Source organism: Cebus imitator, unplaced genomic scaffold, assembly GCF_001604975.1.
Source record: "Cebus imitator isolate Cc_AM_T3 unplaced genomic scaffold, Cebus_imitator-1.0 Scaffold430, whole genome shotgun sequence".
In the NCBI taxonomy this organism is placed as follows: Eukaryota; Metazoa; Chordata; class Mammalia; order Primates; family Cebidae; genus Cebus; species Cebus imitator.
This window is the reverse complement of record NW_016107745.1, coordinates 663,282-679,247: the sequence shown is the minus strand read 5'-3', so window position 1 is coordinate 679,247 and position 15,966 is coordinate 663,282. Positions and strand designations below refer to the sequence as shown.

At 51.0% G+C, this 15,966-nt stretch overlaps 1 protein-coding gene across 1 annotated transcript in view; it reads left to right on the top strand.

The window, feature by feature from the left end:
• The first annotated feature begins 326 nt into the window (after positions 1–326).
• TRABD2B (TraB domain containing 2B) overlaps positions 327–15,966 on the top strand; it is a 231,042-nt gene continuing 215,402 nt past the window's right edge. The window contains exons 1-2 of the mRNA XM_017510091.2: positions 327–1,023; positions 3,127–3,687. Of these exons, the coding sequence (XP_017365580.1) occupies positions 922–1,023; positions 3,127–3,687 (663 nt within the window). The 5' untranslated portion in view covers positions 327–921. The remainder of the gene's footprint in view (positions 1,024–3,126; positions 3,688–15,966) is intronic.

Below are 15,966 nucleotides of genomic sequence, written 5' to 3'. Positions count from 1 at the left end.
AGGGGAGGAGAGGAAAAAGTTGCGCTGGGAAGTTTGGAAAGTTGGGAAGTGGCTGCTGCCGGCTTCGCCTCCCTCCGCGCGTGTGTGAGGGAGCGAGCGAGGGAGCAAGAGAGGAGTGAGCGAGCGCCTGCCATGCCCATCAGACCCCGCCTCGCCGCGCCCGGGCGCGGAGCTGGCCCCGACTCCCAGCCGCCCAGCCCGGCCCGGCCCGGCCCGGCGCGGCCCCGGCCCCCAGCCCCCGGCGCCCCGCGCCAGGTCCTCCCCTCCCCCGCCGCAGCGGCCCCAGCCCCCCGCCCGGCCCGGCTCCGCGCCGCTCTCCCGCCCTCCTCTCTCCCTCCCTCCCAGCCGCGGAGCAGCATGGCGGAGCCCGGGCAGCGGCCGCGCGGCCGCCCGCCGCCCCTCTGAGCCGGGCTCGGGGGCAGCCGGGAGCCCCAGAGCGGCCCCCCACCCCTGCCGCGCCCTCCGCCGCACTTGTCCCACTGCGCGCCCCCTGGAGCGCCGTGCACCCCTGGGACCCTTGCGCGCCCCGGGTGCTCAGCATAACCCCGGGACCCCAGCGCACCCTGGGCTCTCGGTACTGCCCTAGGAACCCCGCGCGCCCCTGGACCCCGGCGCAGCTCTGGGACCCCGCGCGCCCCAGGACCCCAACACGCCCTCAGCACCCCGGTGCTCGGCCAGCGAGGTTGAGCGCCCTGGGGAGGGGCCCAGCCCTAGAGGGTCCCCTCTTCCAACAGACGGAGCCCCGCCCCAGAGAAACCCCCAGGTCCGACTGGGACAGTCAGCCACGCCCCAGAGGGCGCCCAGCATCCCGCCGCTGGAGCCCGGTGCTCCAGAGAAAACTCCGTTCCCAGCTGGGGGCTCCCCACCCTGCTGAGGGGCGCCGCCCAGGAGAGTCCCCCGCGCCCTGCGGGCCCCGGCAGGATGCACGCCGCCCTGGCGGGGCCGCTGCTCGCCGCCCTCCTCGCCACCGTTCGCGCCCGCCCTCAGCCCCCGGACGGAGGACAGTGCCGGCCGCCCGGATCGGTGAGCGAGCGCCTGCCCGGCCACTCTCCCGCCCGCCTGGGTACTCCAGCCCCGTGGGACGATGGTTTGGGTCCTGCTTCCGCACCCACCTTAGCCCACCCACTCCACCTCCAGCGGCCGGGCGCAGCCTCGGGCGCCCTTCCTTCGCTCCTGCCTGTCCGGGCTCCAGCTCCGAGCCAGGAGCGAGAAGGGACGCTCCCTCTCCGGCTCCTCTCCACACGCTGCGGCTCCCGGGCTTTTCTCCTGACTTGTGGTCCTGCTTGGACGCTTCCTCCCTCTGCGCCCCTTTTTGACTCTCCTTCCTCATTTTTTTCTCTACCCTTCTGGTCTCTCTGCCCACTTCTTACTGTGTCTTTCTAGCGCTCCTTGCCCTTCTCCTGACTTCCATCCAACCCTTTTGCTCTCCCATTCACACACTCTGCCCTCTCCCAGGCTTCCCTCTCTCTCCCTGCCCTCCTACTCTGACCTAAGACAAACTTTCTCCCTGGTGCTGGTTCTCACTTCCATCTCTGCAGCCCAGGCCCCCAGCACCTACTCTCCCAAGCATCCACATTTCGTTAAAAAGGGGGACGATTTCAGAGGAGAGGAAAAGGCAATGCCAGGACGTGCTGGCCTAATACTTCCTCGGGGGTCGAATAATTACTGGTTCTCCTAATTTTCCGTCCAAAACAAAGAATCTCTTTATTTCCTTCAGTATCTTTCCCTCTAAGTGTAAATTAATGCATTGACAGTAACCTTGAATTGGAGGCCAGGAAGCAGTGTCGGAGGGTCTGGCTGCTGTAGGTGTGCTGTCCTGTTAACCGGGAATTCGCTGACCTTGGGCAAGGTGCACCTCCGGCAGCCAGCCTTGTGCACAAACAGGGAGCTCGTTGGCTGGCTGGGCTCTCAGTCTATCACCAGCATGCTGGGATTTACAGTTTTGGGTTGTTAGTAAAGTAAGGCACTGCTCTCCCACAACCCAACCATCCCAACACATACTTTTTATTTGTGCCAGAATCAGAGAGAAAAATGTTATGAGTTGGTCTACAGCTTGCAAGTGGTCAGTGGGCACTCCAGGGATTTTTCTGGATGGAAAATGGCTTTGCCTAAGAGAAATGACAGTCCTCTTCTCATGCCCTTTACGCCCAGCCCTGAATTGGATCTGGAAAAAGGACCCCTGTCTGCAATGCCTCTCCTTAGCTCACACACACACACACACACACCCCCCTAAGTTGGAGCTTAGGTCATAGAAAATGACAAACAACTGGAGTTAGAGATCAGGTATACATTTTTAGGGGAGGAGCCTGGAAAGTACCCAGAATATGTACATTTCTTGAGACTAATTGTAATAGAATCCTTTCCCCCCAAACCAGATTCTGGAACTTGACTTGGGCTTGCAAGATTTTAAAGCAGTTTCTCATCTATGGTCTCAGCTGGCTGAGCAAAGTAGCTGACACCCCAGACCTGCCCTCCAAAAGGAAAACTGAATTCACCCTGATGAATGGGAAGTAGCTGTTTAAATAGGTGTGCTATTTTTAATAGGTGTTCTGCTTTCAAAGTGCTCTTGGCATATATCTTCCAATGGTTGGATTTAAAAGTTATACAACTTCCTCCCTTCTTGCCAGAGCAGGACTCTTGTTCCCCCTTTCCCCACCCTCCACATGAAATACCACGCGTGAAGGTTTGGCTTGGCCAAGCATGAATATCCTCAGGTGGTGTGGCAGTCCTTGGCACTCCCAGCAAACGCTAATCAGGAGAGTTCCCGTTCATTGCCGACTTCCTCTGTGTCTGGCACTGCTCTGAGGGCTTAATATGCGTACATTGTATCTTTTAATTCTCCCAAAAACCCTTAAGGTAGTTGCTTTTGCTCCCATTTTACAGATCAGGACACTGAGCCTATGAGAAGTGAACTGATTCACTCAAGATCATGTATCTAAAACAGGGCAAAGCCAGGTTTTGAATGTGGGTCTTTCAGGCTCCAAAGCCCTGGCTCTTTACCACGGCCGGCCTGTGTATAGGTCTCTGCCTGCCATCCCCACCTCCCTCTGCAATGCAATCTGGGCTACCCCGACTCTACTCGGTTGCCTTCAGCCTCACTGCCTTGCCTCTCCTCTACTCTTGCAGCAGAGGGATTTGAACTCCTTCTTGTGGACGATTCGGCGTGATCCCCCGGCTTACCTGTTTGGCACTATCCATGTCCCCTACACCCGCGTCTGGGACTTCATCCCCGACAACTCCAAGGCAGCCTTCCAGGCTAGTGCCCGCGTCTACTTTGAGCTGGACCTGACAGACCCCTACACCATCTCAGCCCTGGCCAGCTGCCAGCTGCTGCCACACGGGGAGAACCTGCAGGACGTGCTGCCCCACGAGCTTTACTGGCGCTTGAAGCGCCACCTGGACTATGTGAAGCTGATGATGCCCTCCTGGATGACACCTGCTCAGCGGGGCAAGGGGCTCTATGCCGACTACCTGTTCAATGCCATCGCAGGCAACTGGGAGCGCAAGAGGCCCGTCTGGGTGATGCTCATGGTGAACTCGCTCACAGAGAGGGACGTGCGCTTCCGCGGCGTGCCCATGCTCGACCTCTACCTGGCCCAGCAGGCTGAGAAGATGAAGAAGACCACAGGGGCTGTGGAGCGGGTGGAGGAGCAGTGCCATCCCCTCAACGGGCTCAACTTCTCCCAGGTAGGTATGCGGTGCCCCAGCCCAGAGCTGGCAGCCCTGGAGTCCGGGTCCCCTTCTCTGATTGTCTTTCGATGGGGAGGGGGAGGCAGCCAGAGTCAGGTCCTTTTTCTGGAAGGAGAGGTTCTTTTGGGCTGCGAGGCAGCACCCTGGCTGCGCTGGTGATATCAGCTGAGAGTGGGGTGTGCTGGAATTTGGGGTAAGCGTCTGAGTGTTTGCATCTATGTCAGCAGTATTGCGTGTTGGGGATGTACACTCCTCACCTGCTGTGCTTGCCTGGGCAGAAAGAATTTCCCTCAGACCATCAGGGTGATCAAAAACAAAAAGAGGGGCTTCCAGTTTGTGTCAGGCTTTCCCGAGGCCCTGGAGACTGGCTTGAAGTTGGTGTGTGGACAGTGCCGGAGGAAGCAAGAGGAAGGCAGAGCTCCCGAGGCTGAGCCAACAGAGTTGTCCGGGACCTGGCGACAGCAGAGCGCTGCTTGCCATTTTGAGGTTAAGCACTGTCAGTTTGCCGGCTCTGTGCAAAGCTCTAGGTGACCCTCGGACCGCCTCCCTAAGGCCAGGAGAAAGTCAGCCAGGAGAGTTTTGGGGTTAATAATTCCAGAGAAGTGTGTTCGCTTAAAGGTTCTGATTTCTGAACCTCTGAAGTAGGAGAGAAGGGAGGGGCTTAAGAGGTTTAAAGTCTCTGGCTGCCAGAGACCTGATACAGCAAAATGTCATTAAAAGCTCCGTCTCCATGGGTAGAGGTCACTTGCTACTCACTGGCCCCAAACCCAGCTCTGAGACCCTGGGAACAATGAGTTCACATCTGTGCCTTGAGAACGGGGCTGTCAATCCCAGAATGGGGATTCCTTCAAGAAGGCCCCAAGATGGGGCTTGGGCTGATTTCTCGAGTGAGGCATGGCTCAGAGACGCGCTGCCCGTTAAGGAGGCAGCCTCATACATTGGCTGGGCCAGAAACTACCCCTGGAATCAGACCTGCTTGCTGCTCCGTAGATGTTGCAAGCTCTTCACCAGGGAAACAGCGGCAGAAACCGATCCCCTTTCCAAGATCTCTGGCCTTTGTTTTTCTAAGGGAAATGCAATATTGTCCCTGGGGAGGTAAGAAGCCAGATTGATTTGCCGGCCAAATGAAAGGCGGGTTTGTCGGTTCTCCTGCTGGCTCTCCCATAATTGTGGAGTCCTTACCCAGAGGGCCCCAGTGGCAGGAGTATTGGGGCAGTTAGTCACGCCCTGCAGGGTTCTGACTATGCCTGACTCCTTCTCCACGGGGGAAAATCCTGTGTATTCTCTGGCCCAGTGCTGATTCCTCTGAACATAGCCGCTTTCTCCCTCTGAAGTGACTTTTCCCTTGCCAGCCTTGGGAGCTGATATTATCTGTGTCGGGACCCCCGGCGCTCACCGCCCATCTCATTTCGGTGGCAGGTTTGTGGGAGGCCCCTCTGTTCAGAGGCCTATGTCTGGCCTCGATATCTCTTTTAGGGTGGGGAGGTGGGGTATCCACCATCACTCTCAACACCCTCTTTGCACCAACCACAGAGGAATCCGAAAAAGGCTGAAGGAAGCACACAGAAACTCTGGCTAAGCAGCCCCTGGCTTTAATCTGTCTCTCTTAAAACAACAGAACTATCTTTCTTCGGGGTCTGGAAACACTGCTGTTCAACCAAATGATGGCTTTGGTAGGGTGAAAACATTTGCTGGAAAGTGTGTGTGAGGTGATGTTTTAGGAAAAGTTACTGAGAGCCATTCATCGGCTGGGAGGGAGCCTGCTGACAGTCTCCAAAGCTTGTGTTTGAAGATCAAACGGACTCCAATCTCTATTTCAAAAACGTACCCACCCCATCACCAGCCTGGGCCCACACTTAAAATTGTTTTTGGGTCCAGCTCCTCGAAAGAGCTGCAGAAAGCAAGTCCCGAACAAAAGAAAACAGAACTCCTCTTAGTTCCCTAATCTACATACCCTTCACCACCTGCCAGAGTGGCCAGTCATGCCAATTTGTCCTGTTATCATTTTGGAGAGAGGCGATGAAATCTGTCCTCCATCCTCCTTGGGCAGCCTTGGACTAAGTGGGAAGGGTGGGATTCTGGAGCCTGGGCAGATGAGGTCATTAGGGATCCAAAAATTCAAGATCAGAAATGCAGCAGCCTCCTCAGTAAAATTGCATGCACGCGTGCGCAGTTTGATATGAACATCTGTGACGCATTAGTGTACCAAAATATCTGTTAAGTGCATCAGATTTTTATTTTTTCTTTCCTTGCAGCATTAATGTTATTGCAAAATATTTGGGTTGGGGGGGCAGTGAGAGAAGAAGGCGGGAAAAATAAGACTTAATTAAAGAGTGTCTGTTAAGATCTGGGATTTTAGTATCAATGTTGTTGTCCTTAAAATTTTTTTATATATATTTTTTTCTGGACAGAAATACCATGTTTTTTTTCTTGTTAAATGGAGAAAGAAAGTTTAAGTTTTGGGACCCCTGAAGGAGCTCCTTCCATCCTTGCACAGCTTGGAAGATCAGGTCTATCGTCAGGTTTCGGTCTTTGATTAAGAATAAACTGACAGTGCTAGACCCAGCATCACCATGACCTTGCTGTGTGACCTTGGGCAAGTCACTTCCTCTCTCTGGGCCCTGTTTTCTTGGTCTGTGAAAGGAGACACTGAGATGAGGTCATCGTTCAAGCTCCGTCCATCCCTGACATTCCGTAGGATGATTCTAATCCATTCCACGTGCCAGGCACCCTGCAGGAGGCTTCACACGCTTTTCCATTGCATTGAATTCTCAATAACAACCCCATGGCTTTCTAAGGTGGGCATCCAGAAAGGCTGAATGACTTGCCCAAGGTCATATGGTTAATACGGAACAGAGCCTGTCAGCCTTACTCTACCTGAAGGATGTGTTCTCCCGGCTGTTTCTCTAGACTTCCTCCTGTGTAGGTATTCGATATCTTCCATAGTAATTCCTTAGTTCTTTCTTCTGTTTCTATCTCTGCTTTAGGACTTGAGGGCTTAACGTTTTCTTTCTTGGAAAATTTATACTTGTAGAGATATTATTTCCTTTGGCTATAAGGCTGGTGGTAAGGCAGGTCTCTGAAGATTTTCTTGTTGTGCTGTAGACAGCTCAGCACAGTGGGCTGGAGATAGGAGACTTGCTTCCAGGTGTCAGTCCCAGCCTCAACACTTAAATCAATGACTTGTATATGTATAATCTTGGGCAAGACTTGATGTCCTCATCTTTCCAATGGGGCAGTAATTACCAGTCTTTCAAAGTTGAGCTGGTTTTGTGGGACATGAGAAGATACTACCTGTGGGAGGTTGTTGATGGGTTCAAATGACTACCTGGGTATTGGTTCTGTGCTTAGCAAATAGTCTAGACTGGCTCCAGGGCAGGGAAAGAGGAAGGCTGCATGGGAAGCTGCCACTCCCTTCTCCCAGCAGCCATATCCAGTCCTCACCCCTTGCTGAACACGGTAAAGTTGGAGTATTAAGAGGCAGTGAGCCCCGCCCTTGGGGGCCCGAGGATGCCAAAGTCTTGAGTCCAGATCTTATGACAAGCTTGGGACCTGCAGATTTCTATCAGCTCTGCCTGCTGCCTCCAGGGACTGGTACCGGCTGCCACTACTTCTCCCTCTAGGGTACCTGTCCTCCCCCTCAACTCCCTGCATGGCAGAGGCAGAGGACTGGATGAGACCTGTGAGTTACATGGTTCTCCGAGGTATAATAAGAAAACAAGGACTCTGCTATTCTGTACTTTACCAAGCATCTGAGCGTTACCATGTGATACGTGTAGCGCCTGAGCGCTGAAGCATGCCTGCCACAGGCGTGTAAAATGTTTGCAAAATTCTACAGGTCCCTCACTTAGGAGTTAGAAACCACAGTACCATTTATTGAGTTTTGTCTCTGTTCAGGGTGCTGCGTTAGACCTCATAATGGTGTTATCTCTAATCCTCACAGAGATGCAACAAGGTTTATTATTGTATTTATTTTTAAGAGGGTAAATTGAGACTTGAAAAGGTGAAGTCATTTGGCTGTGATTACACAGACAGGCCAAGTGGACTGTGTTCAAACTCAGGTGAGTCCATTGCCACAAGCCCTGCTTTTCTGGTGTCTGAAAGATGATCTGGTTTTTATTAGATGACATTTCTGCTGAAGTGTGTGTGTGTGTGTGTGTGTGTGTGTGTTGGAATGGTGGTAGATCATCATTTCTTGCTGAAAAAAGAGAGAGAGAATTGAAAAGTGCTGGAACTGATTTTCTCGTTGGCTTATGCATTGGATCTCAAGGTGATTCTAAATTAGGAGTTCTCAAAGACATCCTGGGCATCAGCTTCTTCCTTGGAATATGTCCCCAACTTTCTAGGAGACTGCTGTGAAGACACACCACCCCCCTGCCGCCTTGCCCCCAATACAAGCTAAGCCTGCACAGGTGAATAAAGATCTCCTTGGCTTATAGTTAGAGCTCCTTTGTCTCCCCCTGGGGGGCCAGCAGGCATTAGTAAGTGCCCAGTAAATATTTGGAGCATGAATGAATTAATGAGCAAATGGTCAGAAATTATGATGTGACCCTCTCTGATTCCGTTCCATCATCCAGCACTATTGAAAGAATGAACAATGAAGAAAGGTACAAATCACAGTGAGGAGTCTCATTCTGAACTTTGAAAGCGTCTCGCCTTCCTATAAGGACCCAACATGTCAAAATTATCATGTAGGCTGCTACAGCAAAATACCTTACAGTGGGTAATTTATAAACAACAGAAATGTATGTCTCACAGTTCTGGAGGCTGGGAAATTCAAGATCAAAGATTTTGTGTCTGGGACGGGCCTGGTCTTCATAGATGATACCTTCTGTGTATTTATATGGTGGAAGGGGTGAACAAGCTTCCTCCAGCCTCTTTTATAAGGGTCCTAATCCCATTCATGAGGGTAGAGCCCTCATGAATGTATCAACTTCCAGAGGTTCCACCTCTTCATATCATCACTTTGGTGGTTAGGTTTCAACGTATGAATTTTGGAGGGACACATACATTTGGACCATCGTATTTAAAGCAGGCACTAATCCTGACCCTGTTACTAACCTTGCCCGTGACTTTGGGCCAGCCCTTTTCCCTCTCCCGGCCTAAGTTGCTCCCTTTGTTCCATGAGAACACTGGGCTAGGTGATTTCCAGTGTTGGCCCAGGTCTGACTTCTGTGATACTTATCTTTGACCTATATTTTGGAGATCCCAGGCCAACCCACTCTGAAATTTTGAACCTGAGTTATCTGTAGTTGGGAGGGGCTGGCAGGCTTGTCTTTGGCGGTTACTGCTGATACCTATTTGTCCTGAAGCCTGTTGGTTCCAGTGGGTGATCCTGCTGCCAGGCTTCAGAGAGGAGAGCCCCAGCCTGTCACGGCACAGTCTGCTGGACACCCGCCCAGCCTCGGCTGCTCTCCTTCACTGTGACTCCTCTCCCTCTGTCCTCCTCACTCATTCAACCAGAGCACCTCACTGTGTTGTGTCAGTGAAGGGTCTGGGAAGAGACCTGGAAATGTTAGAGTGTTTGCCTGCTGAGAATTTATTACCTGAGAGTGCACCCCATTGCTTTTATGCCCTGAGAGGTGGGTATTATTAATCCTGTTTATAGCATGGAAACTGAGGCACAGAGCACCTATTAGTCTCTCCTGTGTCCTGGTTCTGCACACTTCAGATAGAAGCCCTGTTCTTCCTTCCCCTTTCTGTTATGTGCTCCCACCTTTCAGAACCATTCTCTAATTTCCTGTCCTCCAAGAATGGCCATTCTTGAGTCCTCCAGCCCTCTCTAGGCCTGTGTGGTGGCTCTGGAGCCCACAGTGTTGTACCTTGTGGCCTCCTGTCAGATCTATGTGCCTCTTTAGAGTAGAGGGAGCAAGCCTACCCCGAGGCTCCAGACACCCCTGGAAGATTCCAGACCATGCTGAAGCTTTTTCTCCCCAGAAGTAATCCGTAGAGGGAGAGCCCATCCCTCAATGTGGTATTAAACACAGGCCGGCATCGCCTCCACTGGATCCCTCCAGAACTTGGAGTGAGAAACAGGCTTCTGGCGTGACCTTCACCTTGTGCTTCTGCAGTCTGCCACACCTGCTGTGTCTCCCTGACAGAGCCCTTGGGTCAGGAGCTGCTCAGCAAATGTCCATCACGGGGTGTCTCCCAGCAGCCATCCATGGGCATGCATACACTCAGATTCTTTCTGTGCCAGATGGCTGTTTGTGAAGAACCCCTGCAGGCATGGCGAGCGCTGTCCATCCCCTCTCCATGACCTGGTGCATTCAGCTCTTAATGTTACTATATTAACTAAATATAGGGGTACAACACACGCAGAAGCAGGAGCACAGGCTGGCTTTGGCGCCTCCGTCAGAAGGGATGACGGCCTAAAGTTGGAGGTGACCAAGATGTCATGAGATATTCTAGTCTAAAATGACTTCCAGGCTCAGAGAATCTCCAACCATAAACCCAAACTCTGAAGCTCAAGGAAGCTAGGAATAGAGAAATCTCAGAACATTAGGCTCAGAAACATTCTGGGACTCGAAGAGTCTTCATGTCCTGAAATCCTAGCCTCTTAGCTTTGAAAAATTGTCAGCTCATAGACACAGACTTCTAAAATCTTAGAGTTGGAAGGAGCCAGCTCTCAAGAATTCCAAGAAGCCTCATCCGCAAACATATTGTCTGATCTTCTTCCCCCAACCCGCTCTCCAATCCCAGGCCAAACAGAGAAAACCTGACCGGCAAAGCACTTTCTGACAGAGATAAAAATGGGAGCGTGCCTTTGTTAATAGTTCCCATTTGGACATCTCTCAAAGCCAGGAAGAGGTCGCCTGGTAATGCAGCTTTCCTAGGGAGGAAACAAGAATGCCGGCGAGCGCCACAGCCTGCCAGTCGGGCTGCTGACGTTCTTTTCCCCTTGAGTTTGCTTCTAAATATTATCCACTTCACTCCCTTTTATCTCCCACCACTGGCTCTCTGTCCGCCTACTTAATCCACAGGCAGCCGGTGGCCGGGCCTTCAGTTCTGTTCAGCGGCTGCCAAGCCGTCTGGCCGAGCAGCTCCTCCAGGATCCGCAGGCTTTTAAATCTGTGCACTATATCCGCTGGAACACAAAACTGTTGCCCCAAGCTTGGAAACGCTGTTGCTTGTGCTAGGTCCCCTCCCTCTCTAGGAATTTCCTCCTTTTCTATTCTATTTTTGAATGCTGAGCTTTTTCAAGGCTCGGCTCACAGCTGTACCTCCTCCAGGAAGTCTTCCTAGAATGTTCCCAGGTGTGATCTGCTTGGAAAGACTTGGGCCAAAGCTTCCCTTAATGACCCAGCCACATATAGTTTTCCCCTCTGTGGAATTCTTTATGGCATTTTATGACATTCTTTCAGCACTTATGTATTTTATTTATAATTTTTTCTCAGCCAGTCTTTTCTTTTCTGATTCAAACCTAGCTCAAAATGTGCTCACAATTGATTACAAAATTAGACTGAATGGTCTCCAGTTCTGGAGTTGGGGCTTTGTGGTATATTCTGTGGTTGGAGTGTTGGCAGCTCTGGATGCTAAAAAGGGACTATGTCTTCGCCTCTGTAATTCTCAGAAACCTCTTAGGCTCTCCACCTGAGACACATTCAGTACTGCTGCTGGCCCATTTGGTCAGAACTTTGTAACATTCATGAGTCCCTGTTGGATTCATTACTCTCCATCCTGGGATATATTTTTTTCCTCTTTTTCAACTGTTACTTGCAAACAAGTCTCTTTTTTTTAATCCTCTTCACTACCCAGAGCACAAATGATCCTTTCCAGGCTCACTGCATCCCTCCACTTATTTTCATGTTAAAATGCTTAATATTATTCTTCGCTTGCTATCTTGGTTTTGGAGCACCAGGGATGCTGAGCTGTGTGATTTCTCCCTCCCTCCCTCTCACATACCCTCCTTGGTTATGCCCCATGCATTTGCTTATGTTGTTTCTTCTACCTGGGAGCCCCTTCTGGCTAACTCTTACTCCTCTGAACTGGTAAAGGTCCCTGAGGACCATCCACGTTAAAAACTTGACCTCATCAAACACATGTCACTTTATAGCCAGACTTTTATCCATGGTTATCAGATTGGGCTGATACCACGTAATCATAACTCACTAGTGTGAGTTTAGGTGCAACAGTGTGATTGGCTTTTAGCACTGTGTTTTGAAAGGATAGGTGGGTAAATTGTACTTGGGCCACACTGAATGCTGGCTTTCCTGGAAAAGAGCCATGAGGTCATCAGACTAGACCTATAAAAATCAGGGCCCCGGGAGCATCTCTCAGGGACAGCCTAGGGCCTTAAGAGATGTGTGGTCTCTGCATTTGCACCCGTTGCTGGATTCTGTGTTCCTTCTGAAGGACTTAGGCAAGGTGGTTTCCTTGGGAGAACCTGGGGCTTTCTGATCAGCACCCGATCACCCTGCAGGCAGTGCACATATTCCACTGCCCTGAGTGCTGACACTGTCGTCTGCATTCTTGGGATTCTCCCTTTTCTTCCCATTGACTCAGGAAGGGCAGGAGGAGGCATTAAGCTCCCTCCCACCTCCCTTATTGAGAGGAACATCCTGGTCTGATTCTACCCTCAGAACCAAAAGTCAGTCTTTAAATTTACACATCGTAGTGCAGACTCAGCTCAGAAGTCCCCTCCACTGGAAAACCTCAGACATTGGCCAGATGGCCCCGTGCTCCTTCAGTTCCCAGAATCAGTGCATTTATTGGGAGTATAAGTAACCTTGGGGTAGTTACATAACCTATCTGTGTGTCAATTTCCTCATCACAACGGTAGGATTGCTATGAGGATTCACTGATTAATGTAAAGCACTACAGCACAGTGCCACACACACAAATGCTCAGTAAATACTAGCTCATAGTTATCCCTTCATTTTCAAATTATCATTACACAACTTTTCAAGAAATGTTTGTTAGTGCCCACTGAGTGCCACACATGGGATAAGTGCTGGACATAGTGAGCAAGACAAACGTTGCTGTTGTCCAGGTACTTCCTTTCTGGGTAGGGAGGGGACCAAGCATCCGTGCAGGTGCCAGGAGGAGCAGGCTGTGGCTGGTCTTCTGGTGTGTTGTAGGAGCACAGAAGAGGCACCACTTCCTCGGCCCTGAGGAGATCCAGGAAGTCTTCCTGGAAGAAGCCTAGGTGAACCTGAGATGGGAAAGAGTAAAAAAGCCAGGTAAAGGCTAGAAAGTGCTAGGCTCAAGAGATTGGAGGTATCTACGCTGGAGGACGCAAGTGGTGCATTTGGGGGCCGTGAGCAGTTCAGCTTGGCCGCTCTCTGCGTGGACTGCGACTAGAAAGAGACCATGCTGCAAAAAGCCGCCTGTTGGGTGCCCGTTCACCTCCAGTTCTCCTTGACGCTCTTCTGGGAGGTTTGCGTGACTGTGCCCATTTCACTCTCCAAGAAAGGCCTGGCGCATAGGTGAGCGCTCCATTCACGACCCGCTTGGCTAGAGCCGCGCGGCCTCTCTGGCCTGACCTCAGCGAGCCCAAGTCCACGTTTCCTAAAAGAGCAGCGGCTGGGCGGCTGTCCTTGGGGACCGCAGCGTGTGTGTCCCCGCCCGTCCCTCGGTCAGGCGGCGACACAGGCGGGGCCCTGCGGACAGGCACGTCGGGGCTGGGCGAGTCCGCTTTCGCGCGGGGGAGGAGGCAGCGCGGCGCACAGCCAGCCCTGCCTGGGGAGACCCAGTGCAAAGATAAAAGGACGGGCCTTCCCCGCGCCCCCCCTTGTCTTCTGTTTAAAGGCTTTACCTCCTTCCTCCCTATTAAGGTTATTTAAAGTTTCCTGGCCAGTGTTATCTCCTGGGGACTTAATGCGCCTTCAAGGCCGTTAGTAATTTAAGCCATGGGTCCCGTTCGAAAGCCCCTTTTAGAATGATACCGGCAGAGAAAGCCTTTTGGAAATCTCTCTGGCTCATCTTTTAGCTTTACTTCACACTGTTTCTCTTTCTTGAGCTGCTTGGCCTTGAGTCTGAAAAGAGACAAAAGCTTAATTGGCAATGATAATTTCAACCATTTGCATCATGGTTTGCAATTTCCAGAGGCTTTTCACAAGCGCGATCGCGTTCCCTCCCGCCCCCTATAAGAAACCAAGAAAGGGGTTAGTCGATTTCCCGACCCCTCTTCCCCACCCCCCCACCCCATCCCCCACCCACCCCCCACCCCCGCTAGTGTGGTTACTGAGCTCAGAAAGGGAACTGGATTTGCTTCAGAGGGCCAGGTGTTGGATATACCTCCAGATATCCAGCTGGGTGGCTTCAGCATCCACTGGATTATAGGACATTTTTGAGCACCAGACCCTGTATTGGGGCCGAGATGCAGCTTAAAGAGCTGTGGCTTGGTCATAGGATGGACAAAATGAACCAGTTGGGGACTTCACTGATAACAATGCTTGGTCATTGTGCTTGACCTTGACTGTCATTTTTTTTGAATTTTTATTTTAGGTTCAGGGATACATGTGCAGGTTTATTACATATGTAAACTACTGTGACAAAGGCTTTTTTGTACAGATTATTTCATTACCTAGTATTAAGCCCCAGTACCCAATAGCTTTTCTGCTTCTCTGCCTCCTCCCGACCTCCAGCCTCAAGTAGACCCTAGTGCTGTTGCTCCCTTTGTTGTGTTCCTGAGTTCTCATCATTTAGCTCCCACTTATAAGTAAAAACATGCAGTATTTGATTTTCTATCCCTGTGCGAGTTTGCTGAGGATAGTAGCCTTTAGCTCCATCCATGTTCCCACAAAAGATCTCATTCTTTTTTATGACTGCCTAGTATTCCATGGCATGTATGTACCACATTTTCTTTATGCAGTCTGTCATTGATGGGCATTTAGGTTGATTTCCATGCCTTTGCTATTGTGAATAGTGCTGCAGTGAACATTGGTGTGCATGTCTCTATGGTAGAATGATTTCTGTTCCTCTGGGTATAGACTGATGTTTGTTGACCCAGCACTACAGAACCTGCATGCTGAGCCCTGCTGGTGGTCTTGGAGGTAATTTCATATTCTGCTTCCATCAGTAGTTTTGTGGGGAAGCTTTTGGTTGGAGGTGGCTTTGAGAGAGACCTTGCAAGTTGAATAGGATTTGGAGCCCTGGAGATGGGGTGGAATGGAAGCAGACTTATGTGGAAGTGCCCGGATGGGAAAATGCAGAACAAGCCTTTCTACTCTCCCTCCACTGGCTTTATTCTTTCTCTTTCCTATCCAGCCCTAAGGCACCATTGCTATTTAGTGCCTGTTATATGCTAGCTCTCTAGTTTATCACAGTAAATTTCTAAAACAATCCTGAAAGATAAGCACTTCTTCCCCATTTTGAGGAAATTGAGGCTGAGTGCTTTGTTCAAAATGAGGGAGCCAGGATTACTTGGATCTTTTGATACCTTAAGGAAGACATTGGACTGAAGTTGAAAATCCAACTCCTCTACTTTGGCTAGATGGCTGAACATCTGTTTCCACATCTGAGAAAATGGGGCTCACAACAGTATTCACCCCCTGGGGTTGTTGTAAGGCATAAATGAGATAATCCATGTAAACCACATAGCAGAGCAGCTCAGGCCTAAGAGCTGATGAATGTTAACTGTGGTGGCTTAAGTAGTGGTCATTTTCATTATTGTTATTGGCCCATTTTCACAACGTCTGTCTTGAAGTGAAGCCCATCCCATAACAAAAGATGGCTCTTGATCCTTTGGTCTCACACACTGAGCGTCATCCAGTGTAGGGATGGGTTGTTGGTTGGTCCGATGGGAACTATGTGGTTGGACCACCCAGAGCATGGCCAATTTTTTCTGACCCATCTGCAGTGTGTAATGTCAGACTGTATTCATTCTGGCTTGCCTTCCCTGAGGCCTCCCACTGCTGTCTGGAGTCAAGACACACTAAAAGGAAGGATCGAAGAGTTTAGGCTGGCGTCCCCGGCTTGAGGCCCCGCTCTGCCGTGGGTTAGATCTGTGACCTGGGGCTCTTGCCTCTCAGCATCTTTTTCCCCTGCTGCTCACATGGGTTGGATATTACCTAGCAACAGCTCAGAGCTCTTGGGAGAATCCAGTGGGGTTAAGTCTGTGAAGGCCTTTATCAGCCATCAGGTGCTCTATGCTCTCAGTGTTGCTAGGGGTGTATGTGTTTTTCCTCTTCTTTTTCTCCCAAAGGGAAATTCTCCATAAATAATTAATTGAATTAGTTATTTTTATTTTATTGTTTTTGAGATGAAGTCTTGCACTGTTGCCCAGGCTGGAGTGCAATGGCACGATCTGGGCTCACTGAAAACTCCGCCTCC